General features: G+C 52.2%; 1 protein-coding gene across 1 annotated transcript in view; it reads left to right on the top strand.

Moving 5' to 3' along the window:
- Positions 1-15,919, top strand: part of MYBPC2 (myosin binding protein C2) — a 36,779-nt gene that overhangs the window by 9,898 nt on the left and 10,962 nt on the right. The window contains exons 8-20 of the mRNA XM_032169109.2: positions 238-434; positions 1,492-1,624; positions 3,770-3,894; positions 3,987-4,092; positions 5,740-5,912; positions 8,401-8,566; positions 11,024-11,130; positions 11,474-11,503; positions 12,153-12,292; positions 13,902-14,061; positions 14,147-14,251; positions 14,978-15,166; positions 15,351-15,485. Of these exons, the coding sequence (XP_032025000.1) occupies positions 238-434; positions 1,492-1,624; positions 3,770-3,894; positions 3,987-4,092; positions 5,740-5,912; positions 8,401-8,566; positions 11,024-11,130; positions 11,474-11,503; positions 12,153-12,292; positions 13,902-14,061; positions 14,147-14,251; positions 14,978-15,166; positions 15,351-15,485 (1,766 nt within the window). The remainder of the gene's footprint in view (positions 1-237; positions 435-1,491; positions 1,625-3,769; positions 3,895-3,986; positions 4,093-5,739; positions 5,913-8,400; positions 8,567-11,023; positions 11,131-11,473; positions 11,504-12,152; positions 12,293-13,901; positions 14,062-14,146; positions 14,252-14,977; positions 15,167-15,350; positions 15,486-15,919) is intronic.

Here is a 15,919-nt window from a genome sequence, read left to right as displayed (position 1 = left end):
AAAAAAAAAAAAAAAAAAAAAAAAAAAAGAAAGAAAGAAATACCCAGTGGGGACCATGCCGGGAAGAGGCCAGGAGACCCCAGGAGGAGGCTGGGGCAATGGACCAGGCGGGAAGCAATAAGACCCCTAAAGGGAAGGTGGCTTGGGTGAGTCACAGAGCCAATGAGTGAAGACGGTAGAGGGACATCCTCCCCTCCTCACTCACTGATGGCCCCTGTCCGTTCCCTCACCCCCCAGGGAGGTGGTGGAGGAGGAGAAGAAGAAGAAAAAGAAAGATGACGATGACCTAGGCATCCCCCCGGAGATCTGGGAGCTCCTGAAAGGGGCAAAGAAGAGCGAGTACGAGAAAATCGCCTTCCAGTATGGCATCACCGACCTCCGGGGCATGCTGAAGCGGCTGAAAAAGGCGAAGGTCGAGGTCAAGAAGAGTGCAGGTCAGCCCTGATCTGGGGGGAGCTGGGCCCTGCACACAAGGGACCCCTAGCCTTGTGGGTGTCTGATGATTGGACCCTGGACCTATCTTTTCGAGGTCCCAATGAGGTAGGAGGCAAGACCCAACTCTAGCGGTGGGCTTCGGACACTGGACCAAATTGAGGACTAGCTACAACAGGGACAGGGTGGAGGCAGCTTTCCATAAGACACGCCCACCAGTGTGCCATGTCAGTTTACCATGGCCATGGCAACAGCCAGGAGTTACTGCCCCTTTCCATGGCAATGACCAGACCACCCAAAAGTTACCACCCTTTTCCTAGCAATTTCCGTATAACCCGCTCCTTAATCTACAGATAATTAAAAGTGGGTATCCATCTGACTGCAGATCTGCCCTGAGCCGTTGCGCTCTGTCTCTGGGGTAGCCCTGTTTCACGGGAGCAGTCAGAGGGCTGTAACACTGCCACCTCAATAAAGCTGGGTGCAGTGGCTCACGCCTGTAATCTCAGCACTTTGGGAGGCTGAGGTGGGCAGATCACTTGAGGTCAGGAGTTCGAGACCAGCCTGGCTAACATGGTGAAACCCCATCTCTACAAAAATACAAAAGTCAGCCGGGCGTGGTGGCGTGCACGAGAGGCTGAGGCAAGAGAATCGCTTAAGCCAGGGAGGCAGAGGTTGCGGCGAGCTGAGATTACACTGTGGCACTCCAGCCTGGGGAACAGAGTGAGACTCTGTCTCAAAAAAATAAATAAATAAATAAAATAATAAAATAAATAAATAAAAATAAAGCTGTTTTCTTCTACCTAACACTGGCTTGCCCTTGACTTCTTTCCTGGGTGAAGCCGAGAACCCTTGCAGGCCAAGCCTCACTTTGGGGTCCTCTGCCCTGCATCACCACCAGAGAAGTTCTCAAGGATCTCTAAGTTCATAGGAGGCCTCCTGACTTCCTCACTTTGACCTTGGAGAGCCCAGGGCCTGGGGAGGGAGATGTGGTGCCTCTGGGGATGACCAGGGGAGTGAGGACCACACACCTCCATCCCCTTTGCATGCCTCACTCTCCAGCATTCACAAAGAAGCTGGATCCAGCCTACCAAGTGGACAGAGGCAACAAGATCAAGTTGATGGTAGAGATCAGCGACCCAGACCTGCCCCTCAAGTGGTTCAAGAACGGCCAGGAGATCAAACCAAGCAGCAAGTATGTGTGGGGTGGGCGGTCCCTGCACCGGGGAGATCCCAGTCCAGAGAGAACGCCCGGAGACAAGGCCCATCACTCTTAACCAGAAAGGGCACACTCACCCCTATATGAAAAGTACAGGCCGGGCGCAGTGGCTTATGCCTGTAATCCTAGCACTTTGGGAGGCCGAGGCGGGCGGATCACCTGAGGTCAGGAGTTCGAGACCAGCCTGACTAACATGGTGAAACACCGTTTCTACTAAAAATACAAAAAATTAGCCAGGTTTGGTGGCACATGTCTGTAGTGCCCGTAATCCCAGCTACTTGGGAGGCTGAGGCAGGAGACTTGCTTGAACCCGGGAGGCAGAGGTTGCAGTGAGCTGAGATCATGCCATTGCACTCCAGCTTGGGCAACAAGAGTGAAATTCTGTCTCAAAAAAAAAAAAAAAAAAGAAAAAGAAAAAAAGAAAAAGAAAAGTACAAATAGACAAGGCCAGGTGCAGTGGCTCACACCTGTAATCCCAGCACTCTGGGAAGCCGAGGTGGGAGGATTGCTTGAGTCCAGGAGTGGAGTTCAAGACCAGCCTGGCCAACATAACGAAACCACATATCTACAAAAAATATACAAAATTAGCCAGGTACAGTGGCACACGTCTGTAGTCCCAGCTGCTCGAGGGGCTAAGGGAGGAGGACTGCCCAAGCTTGGGAGGCTGAGGCTGCAGTGAGCTATGATGGCACCACTGCACTCCAGCCTAGGCAACAAAGCGAGACCCTGTTTCAAAAAAAAAAAAAAAGAAAGAAAGAAAGAAAAGAAAAATGTAAACAACAGTGTTTCTGCTCTCCAAATGGGCAAAACCTTGTGAAATTCTAAAACCCGGTGCTGGAGAAGAATAGCACAAACGTTGCTAGTGGGAATGTAATTTGGCGAGTCTCCCTAAGGACACTGTATTAAAAAGCCTTCAGGTTGTGCGATCCTAGGTATGTATTGTGAGGAGTTATCACGACTGTGCATATTTAGCCGCAAGGATGTTCGCTGAGGCATTTGCTATCATAGCAAAGAATGGAAAACAACCAAAATTTAGTTTCATGCTAAGACACTCTGCAGTCACTCAAACAAATATTTATACTAGCTGAATGCAGTGACTCACACGTATAATCCTAGCAATTTGGGAGTCTGAGGCGGGCGGATTGCTTGAGCCCAGGAGTTCGAGATCAGCCTGGATGACATGGTGAAACCCTGTCTCTACTAAAAATACAAAGATTAGCTGGGCGTGGTGGCAGGTGCTTGTGGTCCCAGCTACTTGGGAGGCTGAGGCAGGAGGATCACTTGAACCCAGGAGGCAGAGGTTGCGGTGAGCTGAGATCTCGCCACTACACTCCAGCCTGGGCAACAGAGTGAGACCCTGTTTCAACAACAACAAACACATCACAAGACAACCTTTTTTAAATTAATTAATTAATTTTGTTTTGAGACCGAGTTTTGCTCTTGTTGCCCAGGCTGGAGTGCAATGGCATGATCTCAGCTCACTGCAACCTCTGCCTCCCAGGTTCAAGAGATTCTCCTGCCTCAGCCTCCCAAGTAGCTGGGATGAAAGGAGTGCCCCAACGCATCTAATTTTTTGGGTGTATTTTTGGTAGAGATGGGGTTTTACCATGTTGCCCAGGCTGGTCTTGAACTCTTCAAGCAATCTGCCCGCCTCAGACTCCAAAAAATGCTAGGATTACAAGTGTGACTGGCCTTGCCATGGTTATTTAAATAATAGGAATTGCTAGCCTGGACAACATAGCGAGATCCCATCTGTACACACAAAAAAATGAAAAAATTAGAAGATACCAAGAAAAGAGAAAAAAAAATTAGCTGGGTACGGTGGTGTGCACCTGTGACCCTTGCTACTCAGGGGCTGAGGTGGGAGGATCGCTTGGACCCAGGAAGTCTAGGTTGCAGTGAGCTGTGATCACACCACTGCACTCTAGCCTGGGTGACAGAGTGAGACCCTGTCTCAGAAATAAATAAAAATAAATAAATAATTGAAACTGAGCCCTCAATCCCTTTCCACACAATTTGGCTCTGAGAGAGAGAGACTTGCCTTGAGAACAGGCGAACAGAGCTACCCCAGGGCTAGGTGGGTGCTCCATGCCCTGGTTTGAGGTGAGACTTTTGCATCAGGTACGTGTTTGAGAACGTTGGTAAGAAGCGAATTCTCACCATCAACAAGTGCACGCTGGCGGATGACGCTGCCTACGAAGTAGCTGTCAAGGATGAGAAGTGTTTCACTGAGCTCTTCGTCAAAGGTGAGGCTGGAATTCAGGCCTGAGCCTGGAGAGGGACTGGAACTCTGGAGGGGGTCCTGAAACGACTGACCTCCTGTCCCTCTGCCCCACAGAACCTGCAGTCCTGATTGTCACACCTCTTGAGGACCAGCAGGTGTTTGTGGGTGACCGGGTGGAAATGGCAGTGGAGGTGTCAGAAGAGGGTGCCCAGGTGATGTGGTAAGTGACCCTTGATCCCCGATCTCCATACGGGTGCACACAGCTTCTTTGCCTCTGCCCTGATCTTTTGGGACCTCCTGTGACTTCTCTTGGAGATTTCTGACCTTTACTCAGTAGTCATCCCCAGGAGATCTCAGCTTTTCTCTATAAATTCTTACCTTCACCTAAAATTGTTTCTAGAATTTCTGACCTCTACCCATCCTATCCTCTTCAGGGTCCTTTTCCTGATCTCCGCTGTTCCATTAAATATTGATTCATCTGACCAATTATCTGTCCCTTGGTCCATCTATCCAGGTATCCACTCATCCACCCACTCCATCCATCCATCCATCCATCCATCCATCCATCCATCCATCCATCCTCCATCCATCCATCCATCCATCCATCCATCCATCCATCCATCCATCCGTCCATCCCATTGACCCATTCATCCATCTACTCATTCATATATCCACTCTTCCATTTAGGTTGCCATCTAGCCATCCACCGACCTATCAATCCAGAGATCTATCCATCCACTCACTCACTCACCTGCGTACTTGCCCACCATCTACCTATCCATTCATCCATCTATGTACCTATTCACCAACTCAACAAATCTTTATCGAACACCTGTTGTGTGGTGTACTATTCTACATATCAGAGATATAATGGGGAGAAAAAAATGTCAACATGGTACCTGCCTTCATGGCATTTATAATCTGCTAATTTGGTGATAGTGGTGGTGGTGGTGGTGTGTGTGTATGTGTGTTTGTGTAGGAGACCGAGATAGGCATTAGTCAAATGATCACATACATACATATAAAAGTTCCATTTTGAGACTGGTTTGAAAGGAGCAGTAATGGATGCTGTAACAGCTTCCTAGGAGGAAGAGACTCAGGAGGTCAGGGAAGTCTTCCTGGAGGAGATGACGATTGAACTGAGATCTAAATGACATGGAGATATAAGTGAAGAGAGAAGGGGAGAGTGCCCTGGACAGGGAAAACCAATGACAGAGGCCACAATGTTTGGTGTTTCTCTGAGACCTTAGGGCTTCCTCTGTGCGGACCTCTCCCCATGACATGTTTTTGTGTCCCCTGACTTCCAGCCAGTAGCTTGGTACCTTGAGGCAATTAACTGTGTGTGGCCTGTGACTTCCTCCTCTCTCTCCCCGCTGCCTTTTTTCTTTTTTTTTCTTTTGAGACAGAGTCTCACTCTGTCACCCAGGCTGGAGTACAATTGCGTGATCTTGGCTCACAGCAACTTCTGCCTCCCGGATTCAAGCAATTCTCCTGCCTTAGCCTCCTGAATAGCTGGGATTACAGGCGCCCGCCACCATACCCGCCTATTTTTTGTTTTTTATTAGAGATAGGGTTTCACCATGTTGGCCAGGCTGGTCTTGAACTCCTGACCTCAGGTGATCTACCCACCTCAGCCTCCCAAAGGGCTAGGATTACAGGCATGAGCCACCGTGCCTGGCCCTCTCTCTCCCCTTCACCTGACCTGTGACCCGTCCACCACTCAAGATGCTTCTGCCACCCTTTATGTCTCCTCCCTCCGGGGACCTGCCTTCTGACCCCTCTGCATGGGCCCCCAACTGACTCTCCAAGACCCAGACCGAGAGCTGTGCTGTCTGCTCACGTCCCGTTCTGTGTCTCACCCACCTAGGATGAAAGATGGTGTGGAACTGACTCGGGAGGATTCCTTCAAGGCCCGGTACCGCTTCAAGAAGGACGGGAAGCGCCACATCCTCATCTTCTCAGACGTGGTCCAGGAGGACGGGGGTCGCTATCAGGTCATAACCAATGGCGGCCAGTGTGAGGCCGAGTTGATTGTGGAAGGTATGGGGCCTCCAGGTGGGGCACGGGCTGCACTGCGCATGCTTCTCCACACAGCTTGAGGTTGCTCAGGCCCGCAGTCTGGAAGTTGTTCCTGACTCTTCTTTTTCCCACACACCCTATGTTCAGCCCACCAGGAAGTCCTGGTGGCTCCAGCTTCAAAGTAAATTTTGAATCCAGCCAAGCATGGTGGCTCACGCCTGTAATCCCAGCACTTTGGGAGGCCGAGGCGGGTGGATCACTTGAGCTTAGGAGTTCGAGACCAGCCTGGCCAACATGATGAAACCCCATCTCTACTAAAAATACAAAAAAATTAGCTGGGCGTGGCAGCGTGCACCTGTAGTCCCAGCTACTCAGGAGGCTGAGGCAGGAGAATTGCTTGAACCCAGGAGGCGGAGGTTGCAATGAGCCGAGATTGCGCTGCTGCACTCCAGCCTGGGCAACAGAGCAAGACTCCGTCTTAAACAAAAAGAAAAAAAAAACAAAACTGGGCACGGTGGCTCACACCTGTAATCCCAGCACTTTGGGAGACCAAGGTGGGCAGATCACTTGAGGTCGGGAGTTCGAGAACAGCCTGGCCAACATGGCGAAACCCCATCTGTACTAAGAATACAAAAATTAGCTGGTGTGGTGGCATGCACCTGTAATCTCTGCTACTCGGGAGGCTGAGGCAGGAGAATCACTTGAACCCAGGGGGTGGAGGTTGCGGTGAGCTGAGCTCGCGCCACTGCACTCCAGCCTGGGTGACAGAGTGAGACTCTGTCTCAAAAAACACTAAAATAAAAATAAAAATACAAAAATTAGCCAGGCATTGTGGCACACACCTATAATCCCAGCTACTCAGGAGGCCGAGGCAGGAGAATTGCTTGAATCTGGGAGGCGGAGGTTGCAGTGAGCCGAGATTGTGCCACTGTACTCCAGTCTGGGTGACAGAGCAAGACTCTGTCTTAAAAAAAAAAAAATCTGAATCCAACCACAAGCCCCCATGTCGCTGCCCCTGCCTGGCCCAGGCCTTCCTCCCCTCATGCCTGGACTGGTGCAGTTGTCTCCTCTCTGGTCACTCTGTGTCTATACCTGCCCCTTGACCTCTACCCCCCAGTACCCGCCAGAGTAAGCCTTGTAAAACATAAGTGAGATGGTGAAAAGAAACAGGTCTGTGGTCCAAGTAACAGTACTGGGTCCGTGTCAGTGTCCTGGTTTGGATACTGGACTCCGTTATGTACAATGTCACCAGTGGGGGAGGCTGGATGAAGAGCACACGGGACTCTATGTGCTATTTTTGCAAGCTCTTGGGAGTCTATAATTCTGTAAAAGCTGGGTGCGGTGGCTCACGCTTGTAATCCCAGCACTTTGGGAGGCCGAGGCGGGCGGATCACGAGGTCAGGAGATCGAGACCACGGTGAAACCCCGTCTCTACTAAAAATACAAAAAAATTAGCCGGGTGTGATGGTGGGCGCCTGTAGTCCCAGCTACTCGGAGAGGCTGAGGCAGGAGAATGGCGTGAACCCGGGAGGCAGAGCTTGCAGTGAGCTGAGATTGCGCCACTGCACTCCAGCCTGGGCGACAGAGCGAGACTCCATCTCAAAAAAAAAAAAAAAAAAAAATTCTGTAAAAATAAAAAGTAAAAACAATGAACTCAAGTCATTTATGGGCCAAACAAATGGTGGTGTTTCCTTATCTAGCCATAAAAAAAGAGAACGTTTTAGACTGGGCATGGTGGCTCACCCCTGTCATCCCAACTCTTTGTGAGGCCGAGGTGGGAGGGTAAATTAAGTCCAGAAGTTCAAGGCCGGCCTAGGCAACACGGCAAGACCCTGTCTCTATAAAAAAATCAGGCTGGGCGTGGTGGCTCAGGCCAGGCTTAGTGGCTCACTCTTGTAATCCCAGAAATTTGGGAGGCCGAAGCGGGTGGATCACTTGAGGTTGGGAGTTCAAGACCAGCCTGGTCAACATGGTGAAACCCCATCTCTACTAAAAATACAAAATTAGCCAGGCGTGGTGGTGCATGCTAGTAATCCCAGCTACTTGGGAGGCTGAGGCAGGAGTATCACTTGAACCCGGGGTGTGGAGGTTGCAGTGAGCCAAAATCACACTATTGCAGTCTAGCCTGGACGACAAGAGTGAAACTCCATCTCAAAAAAATAAATAAATAAAATAAAAACCCCAAAGTGCTGGGATTACAGGCATGAACCACTGTGCCCGGCCACCTCAGGGCCTTTGCACGCCCCAGTCCCTCTGACGGGGAGGCCTTTTTTCATCCTCTGGTAGATTCTTCCCTGCCTCCCTCAGGCCTCCTTGCTCCCTCTTCTGTTTCTTTCTTCACTGTCTCCCACTAGCATGGGAGCTTCCCGAGGCCAACGGGTTGTTTCTGGGTTGTCCGTGGCTGGTATCCCCAGTGCCTAGACCAGCGCCTGGCACGCAGTGGGTGCTCACAAGTGTCTGTGCACAGACTGGAGTAGTGACAGCTCCTTGTCTTTCTCTCCCTGACCAGAGAAACAGCTGGAGGTCCTGCAGGACATCGCGGATCTGACGGTGAAGGCCTCAGAACAAGCTGTGTTCAAGTGCGAGGTGTCTGATGAGAAAGTGACGGGCAAGTGGTATAAGAATGGGATCGAGGTGCGGCCCAGCAAGAGGATCACCATTTCCCATGTAGGCAGGTGAGGAGTGGGCTGCAGAAGTGGCTGGGGGTAGGGTGTGCATAGCAGTCAGCTTTAGCTGCATAACAAACTGTCCCCCTTTTTTTTTTTTTTTTTTTTGAGACGGAGTTTTGCTCTTGTTGCCCAGGCTAGAGTGCAATGGCACGATCTCAGCTCACTGAAACCTCCACCTCCTGGATTCAAGCGATTCTCCTGCCTCAGCCTCCCAAGTAGCTGGGATGCACCACCACGCCTGGCTAATTTTTTTGTATTTAGTAGAGACGGGGTTTCACCATGTTAGTCAGGCTGGTCTTGAACTCCTGACCTCAAGTGATCCACCTGACTCAGCCTCCCAAAGTGCTGGGATTACAGGCATGAGCTACCGTGCCTGGACTTTTTCTTTTCTTTTCTTCTTTCTTTCTTTTTCTTTTCTTTTTTTTTTTTTTTGAGACAGAGTCTTGCACTGCAACCTCCAACTCTGAGGTTCAAGCGGTTCTCCTGCCTCGGCCTCCTGACTAGCTGGGGTTACAGATGCGTGCCACCATGCTAATTTTTTCATTTTTAGTCAAGACAAGGTTTCACCATGTTGGCCAGGCTGGTCTCTAACTCCTGACCTCAGCTGATCCACCCACCGCGGACTCCCAAAGTGCTGGGATTACAGGTGTGAGCCACCGCACCTGTCCCGTCCCCAAACTTAGAGATTTAAAAGGATGAGGATTGGGCTCGGTGCAGTGACTTATACCTGTAATCTTGGCACTTTGGGAGGCCAAGGCAGGAGGATTTATTGGGCCCAGGAGTTCAAGACCAGCCTGGGCAACATAGTGAGACACTCTCTCTAAATAAATAAATTAGGATTCATTTCATCTTGAGTCTGCAGGTTGGTTGGGGGCTGGCTGATCCAGGATGGCCTCGTTCTTACCTCTGTGGTGGCAGAACCTGGGCCCTGCTGACTTTGCGTGGGCACTGTCAGGACCTCAGCTGGGACAGTTGGGCACCCAGCACGCTGCTCCCTATGGCACCTCCTCCTCCTCCAGTGAGCTCAGGCTAGCACGTTCATGTGGCAGAGGCAGAGGTCCTGAGAGAGCATGGAAGTAAACGAGACCTCTGTGGCCGAGGCTGGAAACTGGCCCAATGCCACTTCCGCCATAGTCTGTTGGGCAAGGAAAGTCACAGGCCGGCTCTGAGTCAAGGGCTGGGAAGCAAATTCTACCACTTAATGGGGATGCTGCAAGGTCGCACTCGGAGACCATGGACACAGGCAGGGAGAAGCCTCTGGCCATATCAGCTAACAGTCAACACGGGCTCTAGCTCAGAAAACAAGAAGCTGGAATTCAACAGGTGGCACTGGGACACCTAAGACAAACACCTGGTTATCTGCAGATTGCAGAGAGCCACCATGACGCCCGGAGAACATTGTGCCGTCCAGGGCTTCCTGGCAATAGCTCTTAGTGAGATGTAGGCTTTCCCTGTGTTCTGCATGGGGAACCATGCCGGCTGGTGGTCTCAATAATGGAAGATAATGGCTGGGCGCAGTGGCTCACACTTATAATCCTAGCACTTTGGGAGGCTGAGGTGGGCGGATCACTTGAGGTCAGGAGTTCGAGACCAGCCTGGCCAACATGGTGAAACCCCATCTCTATGAAAAATACAAAAATTAGCTGGGTGTTGTGTTACACTCCCATAGTCCCAGCTACTCGGGAGGCTGGGGTGGGAAAATCATTTGAACCCAGGAGGCAGAGGTTGCAGTGAGCCCAAGATCATGCCATTGCACTCCAGCCTAGGTGACAGAGTGAGACTCCATCTCAAACAAACAAACAAACAAAAACAACAAAAACACATAATGATGATAGCACGTCCTGACACTTATAGGGCACTTACTATGTGCCAGGTACTTTTCTAGGTGCGTTTTTTTTCTTTTCTTTTTTTGAGACAGAGTCTCAACCTGTCACACAGCCTGGAGTGCAGTGGTGCAATCATGGCTCACTGCAGCCTTGACCTGGGCTGGAGCAATTGTCCCACCTCAGCCTCCCCAAGTGCTGAGATTATAGGCGTGGGCCACCATGCCCGGCCAAAGAATAGTATCTATTTATTTATATTCTGTAGAGACAGGGTCTCACCGTGTTGCCCTGGCTGGTCTCGAACTCCTGGGCTCAAAGAATTCTCGATCCTCAGCCTCCCAAAGTGCTGGGATTACAGATGTGAGCCACTGCACCTTTCTCGATGCTTTACAACAAGCTTGATGTAGATGGTTATCATTACCCCTATTTTATAGATGAAGAAACAGAGGCACAGAGGGGTTAAGTAACTTGCCCAAGGTCACATAGCTACCGATCTGAAAATAGACCACAGCATTCCAAAGCCCTGGATAAGAACGCAGGCATGTGAATTTCACTGACGGAAGCTGATGAGGCGGTGCAGCCCCATAGTGGTCCCCACTGCAATCTGGTCCGAGCCCTACCCTGCTCCCCCACCCCTTAGGTTCCACAAGCTGGTGATCGATGACGTCCGTCCCGAGGATGAGGGAGACTACACGTTCGTGCCTGACGGCTACGCCCTGTCGCTCTCGGCCAAGCTCAACTTCCTGGGTGAGGATGCCCCTTCCTCCTTCCCTGGGGGCTGTAGGATCCACCCTCCCAGACCCAGGGCCCGGGATGTCCCCGTCCAGGATTAAGGTTCCCTGAGTGCGAATGAGGACGACAGCAAGCGTCTGTCCCGCTCATGGCTGGAGTCAGAAGATGGAGGGAGAGAGCTGAACTCGCCGCCCCCTGCCGCCTGGGAGGAGGGGTGGCTCCTGGGCCTGAACCTGTCCCCAGCACCCCGGTTCCCAGGGAGACTGCCAGACCCCATCACCTCTTCCTCTGGGCTGCGAAGGTGGGGTGAGGGGCCTGCTGGTTTAGACCTAACCGTCCAGTCTTCTTTGTCTTCCAGAAATCAAGGTGGAGTACGTTCCCAAGCAAGGTGAGCGCCACTGGCTGCGCTGGGAGCGGGTCCGAGGGAGGAGGGGCGGGGCTGAGGGAGGAGGGGCGGGGCTGAGGGAGGAGGGGAATGGCCGAGGGAGGATAGGCGGGGCGAGGAATGATGGGCGGGGCGCGGGAGGATGGGTGGGGAGAGGAAGGAGGAGCGGGTCTAAGGGAGGAGGGGCGGGGGGGTGCTGAGGAAGGGTGGAGGGGCGCTGAGGGAGGGTGGAGGGGCGAGGAGCCGACAGACAGGGTGGGGGCGATCGGCCGAGAGGAGAGACTGGGGTCCTGAGGGAGGAGGGGTTGGGGACCTGGATCCCTGGGTCTGAGGGAGGAGGGGCTGGGGGCCTGGACCCCTGGGTCTGAGGGAGGAGGGGCTGGGGGCCTGGACCCCTGGGTCTGAGGGAGGAGGGGCTGGGGGCCTGGACCCCTGGGTCTGAGGGAGGAGGGGCTGGGGGCCTAAACTGTAGGGTCTGAGGGAGGAGGGGTTGGGGGCCTGGACTACTGGGTCTGAGGGAGGAGGGCTTGGGCACATGGACCCCTGTGTCTCTGTTGCTGTTGGAACCCAACTTTTCGGAGATTCTCTTGTGGGGACTGGGAAGGCCCAGCCTCCCACTCCCAGGGTCCCCGTATCTCTTCTGTGCCACCAGAGCCACCAAAGATCCACTTGGATTGCTCAGGGAAGACCTCAGAGAATACGATTGTGGTTGTGGCTGGAAACAAGCTGAGGCTTGACGTGTCCATCACAGGGGAGCCCCCTCCCGTCGCTACTTGGCTGAAGGGAGATGAGGTGGGTTGGGGCCGCCCCTCTGTCCTGACTCCCTTTCCCTTTAGGCAAGTCTGTTTCTCCCTGAGCCTCAGTTTCATCCTCTATAAAATGAGGGTGATGATTCCTTCTTCACAGGGTTGTTTTGAAGATTGGAGATTATGCTTGTCCATCACAGGTATGGGCCTAGCACATGGTGGATGTTCCATCCATTCATCCATTCACCTTTCAGTTAATTAATCAAGTGATCGACCAGTTAACCTTCCAGCCATCCAGTAACTCATCCGCCCATCCAGCTGTTGATTTTTTCATCAACTAATTGGTTAATTCACCCAGCCATCCACTCATCCAGTAATTAATCCATTTGTCCATTTATCCATCAACCAATCCAGTTATCCATTCATCCAGAAACACATCTACCCACTTCTATGTATGTATGTATGTATGTATGTATGTATCTATCTATCTATCTATCTATCTATCTATCTATCTATCTATCTATCTTTTCGAGAGGGGGAATCTCCCTCTGTCACCCAGGCTGGAGTGCAATGGCGTAGTCTTGGCTCACGGAAACCTCCACCTCCCAGGCTCAAGCGATCCTCCCACCTCAGCCTCTTGAGTAGCTGGGACCACAAGAGTGCGCCACCATGCCTCGCTAATTTTTTGTATTTTTGTAGGGACAGGGTTTCACCATGTTGCCCTGAACTCAAGCGATCCCTCCACCTTGGCCTCCCAAAGTGTTGGGATTATGGGCATGAGCCAACATGCCCAGCCATATCTACATATTCCTATATCCATCCATCCAACAAATTTTTTTTTTTTTTGAGATGGAGTCTCGCTCTGTCGCCCAGGCTGGAGTGCGGTGGCGCAATCTCGGCTCACTGCAAGCTCTGCCTCCCAGGTTCACGCCATTCTCCTGCCTCAGCCTCTCCAAGTAGCTGGGACTACAGGCGCCCGCCACCACACCCGGCTAATTTTTTGTATTTTTAGTAGAGACGGGGTTTCACCGTGGTCTCAATCTCCTGACCTCGTGATCCGCCTGCCTCGGCCTCCCAAAGTGCTGGGATTACAAGTGTGAGCCACCGCGCCCGGCCTCATCCAACAAATATTTTAACCTTGCATGTCCCAGGCCCTGGGACAGCTCGATTTTTCATTTCTCCTCTGTACTTCCATTTCCTCTTCTGTAAAATGGACAGACTTGGCTCAACATTCATCTATTTGCTCACTCAGCACACATCCCCTAAAGTTTTCTTTGCACCAGGCACTGAGGATGCAACCGTGAGTTGGATGCAGCTCCTGCCCTCCAAGAGCCTTCATTTTACTTAAAAATTATTTATTTATTTTTAAATTTGAGACAGAGTTTCACACTGGTCTTGAACTCCTGGGCTTGAGTGATACTCCTGCCTCAGCCTCCCAAAGTGCTGGGATTACAGGTGTGAGCCACCGCGCCCGGTCCAGTCTGGTGTTTTTAATGAAGGACGACATTTGGAGGGCGAGGAGGGCAGTGGAGCGAGTGAGGACTCTGTGTCGATAGGGAATCATGGGAGGATTCTGAGCAGGGGAATGGCAGAGGCAGGCCTGGGTTTGCCTGGGGATACGACGGGGTGCAAGGCCATCTGGTGGCTGTGTTCAGGTATTCACGACCACCGAGGGCAGGACCCGCATCGAGAAGCGGGTGGACTGCAGCAGCTTTGTGATTGAGAGTGCGGAGCGGGAAGACGAGGGCCGCTACACCATCAAGGTCACCAACCCCGCCGGCGAGGACGTGGCTTCCATCTTCCTGCAGGTTGTGGGTGAGCAGAGAAAGCCGAGGTGGCTGGGCCAAGGGGTGACTCCCTGAGGCCTCGAGGGGCCACCTGACTCTCCTGCCCCCTGCAGATGTCCCAGACCCCCCGGAGGCCGTGCGCATCACCTCGGTTGGAGAGGATTGGGCCATCCTTGTCTGGGAGCCACCGACGTACGATGGGGGGAAGCCGGTCACCGGTGAGTGCCTCTGCCCTCATGACCTCTGACCTTCCCTCCTTCTGCCTTCTTTTTTTTTTTCGAGATGGAGTCTCACTCTGTCACCCAGGCTGGAGTGCAGTGGCTCAATCTCGGCTCACTGCACCCTCTGCCTCCTGGGTACAAGCCATTCTCCTGCCTCAGTCTCCCAAGTAACTGGGATTACAGGTGCCCACCACCACGCCTGGCTAATTTTTGTATTTTTAGTAGAGATGGGGTTTTACCATGTTGGCCAGGCTGGTTTTGAACTCCTGACCTAAAGTGATCTGCCCACCTCGGGCTCCCTAAGTGTTGGGATTACAGGCGTCAGCCACGGCGCCAGCCTCTGCCTTCTCCTTGACCTCCCAGAGCTCTTAGCATCCTCAGTGACCTACCTCTGACCCCTGATTTTCCATTTTGCCATCTCAATCCCTTTGGTCTTCCCTCTTCCTTTACTCGCTGGTGACCTGGGAATTCTCACTTTGACCAGTAGCCTGGGTTTTTCTATGGCTCCTGGCCCCCTGGTTCATGAGCTGTGACCCATTCTTGATTCCTGACTCCAGGGCTGGTGGCCTCTGAATGCTCTGTGGCCCCTGAGATCCATCTACGATTCATGGCCTCGGACCGCCCTGGGCCATGCGATCCTCTGGATGTGACCCTCACTGCCCCAGCTGACTTGTGCCCCATGCCCTCCCATTCCCTCTTCTCCTCTCTGCTTGGAGCCTCCAGGGTACCTCGTGGAGCGGAAGAAGAAGGGCTCTCAGCGCTGGATGAAGCTGAACTTTGAGGTCTTCACGGAGACCACCTATGAGTCCACCAAGATGATCGAGGGCATCCTCTATGAGATGCGTGTCTTCGCCGTCAATGCTATAGGGGTCTCCCAGCCCAGCATGAACACCAAGCCTTTTATGCCTATTGGTAATGTCCTCCCTCACTCTGATCCATCAACCCCATCCACCTCTGGCCCATCTTTTGCCCGCCATCAATCTCTGACCCTACACCCTGGCCTTCTGACCAATCATTCTACCTCTGACCCCTGCCCCTTCCTGCTGACCCCTGACCCCTCGTTCCCCTTATATCCTCTTTTTCTGGATGCTTCCAGCACCCACGAGTGAACCCCTGCACCTGATAGTGGAGGATGTGACAGACACCACCACCACACTCAAGTGGAGGCCTCCGAGCAGGATCGGGGCAGGTGGCATCGATGGGTACCTGGTGGAATACTGCCTGGAAGGCTGTGAGTGACCCTGGCAGGCCTGGGGGGGGTGGTGGCTAGCACAGGTGGGTATCCAGTCCAGGGAGCTGAAAATAGGACTGTGTGGGAGAGAGATGGGTGCAGTGGCCTGCTCGTGTTTTGTGTATGTACTGTTATAAGTCTCTGGGATGGGACCCCCTGTGACTAGTGTGTTTTCTCTCCCTTCTTCCTTTCTACATCCATCCTCCATACAGCAGTGACTTTCTGTCAATTCCATCTATCCTTCCATCCCCCCATTTATCTTTTATCTTTTACCTCTATGCCTTCTTTCTTTCTTCTATTCATTTATCCATCTAACCAATCTTTCCTTCATCGTCTTAACATCCACCCATCCATCCATCTGTCCATCCATCTGTCCACCCGTCTGTACATCCATCCATATTTCCATCCATCCATCCATCCATCCATCCATCCAT

The sequence above is a fragment of the Hylobates moloch genome, unplaced genomic scaffold (genome assembly GCF_009828535.3).
Source record: "Hylobates moloch isolate HMO894 unplaced genomic scaffold, HMol_V3 SCAFFOLD_12, whole genome shotgun sequence".
In the NCBI taxonomy this organism is placed as follows: domain Eukaryota; kingdom Metazoa; phylum Chordata; class Mammalia; order Primates; family Hylobatidae; genus Hylobates; species Hylobates moloch.
This window is presented reverse-complemented; position numbering and strand designations above follow the sequence as displayed.